This window comes from Amblyraja radiata, chromosome 43, assembly GCF_010909765.2.
Source record: "Amblyraja radiata isolate CabotCenter1 chromosome 43, sAmbRad1.1.pri, whole genome shotgun sequence".
NCBI lineage: Eukaryota > Metazoa > Chordata > Chondrichthyes > Rajiformes > Rajidae > Amblyraja > Amblyraja radiata.
In genome coordinates, this window is record NC_045998.1 from 12,074,469 (window position 1) to 12,081,416 (window position 6,948).

Sequence of the window (6,948 nt, forward strand, 5' to 3'; positions counted from 1 at the left end):
CTCTCCCCACCCTCTCTCCCCACCCTCTCTCCCCACCCTCTCTCTACCCCAGGTGGCCACAGGTCAACCCCACGAGGGATCCAGTTACGCGGCGAGGAAAGACGCCCAGATGGCGGTGAACCGTGTAGATTACACGCGTGTGATGATCCGTGACCTGGCTCGCTCATGCGACCGGACCCTGGAGCAGCCGTGACTCGGTGGGTGGGTGAGAGAGTGGGGGGGAGGGTTGTGGTGTGGAAGAGATGGGGAGGGGGTTTGTGTCTTGACTTCCCCCTCCCCCTCCCCCTCTGGAGATGTCTCTGCATGCAGGTGATCGCGGGGAAACGCTCCCCCAAATAAATGCAAAACAACCGCTCTCCCCGTGTCTGTGTCTCTCCGCGTCGTCACCGAGGGATTCCCCTCCCCCGTCGGTGATCCCCCCAACGTGGGTGGCCTCAGCAATGTGAGCCTCGGTGGCAGTGTGAGCCTCAGCAGTGTGACCCTCGGTGGCTGTGAGCCTCGGCGGCAGTGTGAGCCTCAGCAGTGTGAGCCTCAGCAGTGTGACCCTCGGTGGCAGTGTGAGCCTCGGCAGTGTGAGCCTCGGCAGTGTGAGCCTCAGCAGTGTGAGCCTCGGCGGCAGTGTGAGCCTCGGTGGCAGTGTGAGCCTCGGCGGCTGTGTGAGCCTCTGTGGCAGTGTGAGCCTCGGCAGTGTGATCCTCGGTGGCGGTGTGAGCCTCGACTGTGTGAGCCTCGGCAGCAGTGTGAGCCTCGGCGGCGGTGTGAGCCTCGGTAGCGGTGTGAGCCTCGGCAGTGTGAGCCTCGGCAGTGTGAGCCTCGGCAGTGGTGTGAGCCTCGGCAGCAGTGTGAGCCTCGGCAGCAGTGTGAGCCTCGGCAGCAGTGTGAGCCTCGGCAGCAGTGTGAGCCTCGGTGGCGGTGAGGCCTTGCGAACGAGCTTCGATCAGCGGCTGACAAGTGTGAGGAGGGAGGGGAAGACAATGGGGTCCCGGCATGGAGGAGACTGCTGTGAGGGACTGGACAATAAAGGGGGGTCACGGCGTGGGAGGGCGGCCCTAGTTTTAGAAGTTTGCGTTTGTTCGTTCCAGTGAAGGCTAGAGGAGTGGTGCCATGTGATAGAGAACCGCTCTATGATCTTTGTCACCCAACAGTCGCTTGCCTTTTTCGCCAGCGGGATAATCTTCCTCCGGGGTTGAATAAAGACTTATCGTAAACACTCTCGACTTAGCTATAAAACCACAGAGCCATCATGTACATGGGAGGCAATTTTTTATTGTTATATTAGTTAGAACAACATTATTAGTAAAATAGCAATAGTTAATTAAATCGAGCCGATTCCTTGCAGCCAATCCTTCGACATGCAACTCTGAAGCCGTTTCTGGGCCCATCTTCACCAGAAACTGACCAACCCAGAGTGGGTTAATAGTAGCGTAGACTCTTCACCAAACTGCACCCGATGTTCAAAGATCATCGTTCCCTCCAAAACAAGTTGTTTCTCCAAGAGTCGGTCGTCTACTCTCTACCCACTTTCATCTGTGATGGTTTAAGATGAAAGTCTTGCATTTTATGACATTGATGATGAGGGGCAGAGGCAGCAATGTTTGCCTTCTGCATTGATGTTGGTTGTGACCTGACCAGTAGCGTTCCTTGGTCGATGGCGACAGTGTTTGTGCAGTCAGATCTCCTGGCATTCCTGATGCATGTCCTTGGGTTGGCAATGAAGGGGACTCCAATTGGAAACTCACACCCTAATTTAAAGCCGTTCTATGGGGAAGAGGGTGAGGGGGGGGAGGGGGGGGGGGGGGGGTGTCGTTTAAGAGCTTGTACCTGGAACAAAAAGAGAGAGGTGAGGTGAGGGGAGAGGTGGGGGGAGGGGGCTGGGGGGGAGGTGGGGGAGGGTAATGGGGGGAAGGGGGGGGTGGGGGAGGGGAGAGGGAAGGGATGAGGTAGGGGGGATATTGGGCAAAAGCATCTCCCCCCCCCCTCACTGGCCCAGGTCTGTGGTGAATCCAACGACCCAGTACGTGGGGGCAACAGGTGGCCCTGAGGTAACGAGCAGGTGCGGTTTTAATCAACTTTGCTGGGTCAGTAAAGACACAAAGTTCACTCCATGGAACCTCCTCAGTGTTGCAATGGATAGTACAAGAGTGTTAAATGTGAGTACAAGTGGAGAGAGAGAAAGAAGGAATGAATTGTCTGTTTGTAGGTATGTACATAGAAGAGTACAGCACAGGGTCAGGCCATTCGGCCCATTATGCCCCTGCTGAACATGTTGCCAAATTAATCTAATCTCCTCTGCCTATGCATGAACTGTATTCCTCCAATCCCAACATATCCATGTGTCTGTTAAACACCACGATGGTATCTGCCTCCTCCACCTCCACCCTGTGTGTGAAACACTAGACCTGCCTCCACCTCCACCTCCACCTCCACCTCCACCTCCACCTCCACCTCCACCTCCACCTCCACCTCCACCTCCACCTCCACCCTGTGTGTGAAACACTAGGACCTGCTTTTTCTTTGTGTCATCCCAACCCTTTTATCAACGTCAGTACTTACATTTAGTATTGGTATCCATCTGTGGAACAAACAGAACAGGGTTACCAATGTCCACACCATCAGACCGTGACATATTTCTGAGTGTGCAGCTCACACTGCCCACTGGGTCAGCGAAGGGTCTGTGTGTGTGGGTGGGTTGGGGTCCATGTCTGGGTGAGATTGGTGTTTACTCTGGACACAACAGTTGGGTGAAGCGGGCGTGTGGTGCTTGCTTTGGTCAGTCCATGATCTGGAAGGTCACGTTACAACTTGTGCACAGTTCTGTTTGCCCAACTAAAGAATGAAATTCAGAGTCAAACTCGAGAGTCTGCTGCCGGGCTGCATCACAGTCTGGTACGGGAACTGTTCTGTCCACAGCCACAAACCACTACAGAGAATGGTGAAGGCTGGCACTGTCTCCTGGCCATGTGGACATTTGCCACCAGCGGCTGGTGCCTGCAGAAGGCACACAGCATCATCAAGGACCACATCCACCCAACACACAGACTGTTCTCCTTGTTACCGTCAGGCAGACGGTACAGGAGCATGGCTGCACGCACCACCAGACTTAAGAACAGTTTTAATCATCCGGCCATTAGGCTTCTGAACTCATAAACACATCATATATGTTGGTTATTTTATTTATCATTGTCTTTTACCCACCAATGTCACTTTTATCTTATCTTATTTCATCTTATTTTTATCCGTGTAATATCATTGCTGAGGGACCCATTGTCTTGTCAAACACATTTCATTGTCCCGTTGACCCTGTGTTAACCTACATATGATAAATAAAACTGAACTGACTGGAGACGGAAGAAATGTATCGGTGAAGCAGGGTGGTTTTACCATGCCTGGTCACCGTGACTAATATCAGCTGGTGGTCTGTGTGTAGTGAGGCTGGTCTCCACATTACTGGTCCTGTACAAGGCCCACGGCACAACCCTGTCACCGTGGAGCCCATGTACAGGCGGGCGGGCGGGCGGGGTGAAGGAGGTTCGTGTCTGTCAGAGGGGAGGAGATTTCACTCAGAATACACACTCTCTTCCTCTCCACAACACATGTACAATTCAAACAAACACAATGAAGTAACGTGCCTATGGAAACACTTACTGCCACCACCATACCCAGGATTGGATTTTGTATTATATCCTGAACCGTAACCTGTGGAACAAACAGAACAGGGTTAACGAGGCCTGGAATCCGCTGGAAATCCATAGACCACAAAGTATCTCAGTTTCTCCTGAGCTATCCTCACCCGGGGAAGCAGAGAGATCTCCTGTGGATCTCTGTCCATGGGTTGGGCCCAACATGAGGGTTCAACGGTAGAAAGATCGAAGAGTACAGCACAGGGTCAGGCCCTTCGGCCCACTATGTCCATGCTGAACATGTTGCCAAATTAATCTAATCTTCTCTGCCTGTGCATGATCCATATCCCTCCATTCCCTGCATATCCATGTGTCTGTCTAAAAGCCTCTTAAACACCACTATCGTATCAGGCCCCACCACCCTCTGTGTAAATAAAACGTGCCCCACACATCAGGCCCCCACCTCTCCTCTGGCAGTGTGTTCCAGGCCCTCACCTCTCCTCTGGCAGTGTGTTCCAGGCCCCGCCTCTCCTCTGGCAGTGTGTTCCAGGCCCTCACCTCTCCTCTGGCAGTGTGTTCCAGGCCCCGCCTCTCCTCTGGCAGTGTGTTCCAGTCCCCACTACCCTGTGGCAGTGTGTTCCAGTCCCCACTACCCTGTGGCAGTGTGTTCCAGTCCCCACTACCCTCTGGCAGTGTGTTCCAGCCCCCACCTCTCCTCTGGCAGTGTGTTCCAAGCCCCCACCTCTCCTCTGGCAGTGTGTTCCAGTCCCCACTACCCTCTGGCAGTGTGTTCCAGGCCCCCCCCCCCCTCTCCTCTGGCAGTGTGTTCCAAGCCCCCACCTCTCCTCTGGCAGTGTGTTCCAGTCCCCACTACCCTCTGGCAGTGTGTTCCAGGCCCCCACCTCTCCTCTGGCAGTGTGTTCCAGGCCCCCACCACCCTTTGTGTACAAAACTAGACCTGCTTTTTTCTTTTTAACCTTTGCCCTCTCTCACCTTACATCTGGAAAAAAGGTTGTGACTGTCTACCCTATCTATGTATGTCATCATTTTATATACATCTATCAAGTTTAGTTTAGAAATACAGCACGGAAACAGGCCCTCGACCCACCGAGACCTTGGCAACTATCGATCAGCTGTTCACACCAGTTCTATGTTATCCCATTTTCTTGTCCATTCCCGACACACTAGCGGCAATTTACAGAAGCCAATAAACCTGCATGTCTTTGGGGTGTGTTAGGAAACCGGATCACCCGGAGAAAACCCACGTGGTCTCCCCTCAACCTCCAACGTTGCAGAGAAAACAATCCAATCTCCCTGTAGCTGAAACCCTGTAATCCATTCAGCATTCTGGTAAACCTCCTCTGCACCGTCTCTAAAGCCTCCACATCCTGTAATGGGGGCGACCAGAACTGCATGCAATACTCCAAAGGCAGCCTGAACAAAGTCCTGTAAAGCTGCATCGTAACTTCCTGACTCTTGTACTCGACGCCCCGACCGATTAAGGCAAGCGTAACGTTCGCCTTCTTTACCGCTCTGTCTACTTGTGTTGCCACTTTCAGGGAGTTGTGGACCTGGACCACAACATCCATATATACATCGATTTTGTGAAGGGTCTTGCTGTTAACTGTAGACTTTCCTCATACATTCGATCTCCCAAAGTGCAACATCTCACACTTGCTGGTATGAAACTACAAAGGGTGCAGTGTGATCACAACCCTTTTATCAACGTCAGTACTTACCATCAGAACTTTTGTATCCATCTGTGGAACAAACAGAACAGGGTTACCAATGTCCGACACCATCAGACCGTGACATATTTCTGAATGTGCAGCCCACACTGCCCACTGGGTCAGCGAAGGGTCTGTGTGTGTGGGTGGGTTGGGGTCCATGTCTGGGTGAGATTGGTGTTTACGCTGGACACAACAGTTGGGTGAAGTGGGCGTGTGGTGCTTGCTTTGGTCAGTTAGGTCACATCAGATTCAGATTCAGATTCAATTTTAATTGTCATTGTCAGTGTACAGTACAGAGACAACTGTAGTTCAAGTTCAAGTGAGTTTATTGTCATGTGTCCCTGTATAGGACAATGAAATTCTTGCTTTGCTTCAGCACAACAGAACATAGTAGGCATTGACTACAAAACAGATCAGTGTGTCCATATACCTTAATATAAATATATACACACATGAATAAATAAACTGATTAAGTGCAAATAACAGATAATTGGTTATTAATGTTCATAGTTTTGTTTGAGTTGAGTTTAATAGCCTGATGGCTGTGGGGAAGTAGCTATTCCTGAACCTGGTTATTGCAGTCTTCAGGCTCCTGTACCTTCTACCTGAAGGTAGCAGGGAGATTAGTGCGTGGCCAGGATGGTGTGGGTCTTTGATGATACTGCCAGCCTTTTTGAGGCAGCGACTGCGATAAATTCCTTCGATGGAAGGAAGGTTAGAGCCGATGATGGACTGGGCAGTGTTTACTACTACTCTTCCTCTCCACGGCGCTCAAGTTGCCGAACCAAGCCACGATGCAACCGGTCAGCGTGCTCTCTACATCCTGTACCAGCCCTTACTGACACCACACGGAGTATTGTGCACAGTTCTGTTTGCCCAACTAAAGAATGACATTCAGAGTCAACACCTGTATTGGGACTGGAGTCACATATAGACCAGACGGAAGAATTCCCCTCTTGAAGGGTATCAGTGAAGCAGGGTGGTTTTACCATGATTCGCCCTGTTGCTGTGAGCCGGGGCAACAGGGCGAAGGCTACAGATGTTATACCAATCGGTGGTGGCCAGTGCCATCTTTGCTGCCGTGAGCCGGGGCAACAGGGCGAAGGCTGCGGACGTCAGTAGGATCAACAAACTCATCAGGAAGGCTGGCTCTGTCCTGGTGGCGGAGTTGGAGTTGGATCGATGGGAGGGTGGTCTTGGAGGGGAGGATGCTCCTCAAACTGCGGAGCATCCTGGACAATACATCTCACCCCCTCCATAACGCACTGGTCAACCTGAGGAACACCTTCAGCAACAGACTGGTTCCACCAAGATGCAGCACAGAACGCCACAGGAGATCCTTCTTCCCTGTGGCTATCAAACTGTACAACTCCTCCCCCTTCTGTGATGGGGTAGACGGAAACTGACTCCCCTCCCTCCCCCCTCCCCAATCTCTGCACATCCCCAATCCTTTCCATTCGTCACTTTAATCTCATGTTTCATGTATTTATTTTATGACTGTTGGCAGATCAATTTCCCTCCTGGGATAAATGAAGTTCTATCGTATTGTATCGGGATTAAAATCAGCTGGTGTTTCTCCAAAGTCAGGGTTAGTAACT

At 51.8% G+C, this 6,948-nt stretch overlaps 1 protein-coding gene across 1 annotated transcript in view; it reads left to right on the forward strand.

Moving 5' to 3' along the window:
• LOC116968021 overlaps positions 1 to 193 on the forward strand; it is a 20,160-nt gene extending 19,967 nt beyond the window's left edge. Inside the window, exon 7 of the mRNA XM_033014654.1 lies at positions 53 to 193. Coding sequence (XP_032870545.1) covers positions 53 to 193 — 141 coding nt within the window. The remainder of the gene's footprint in view (positions 1 to 52) is intronic.
• Positions 194 to 6,948: the final 6,755 nt, after the last annotated feature.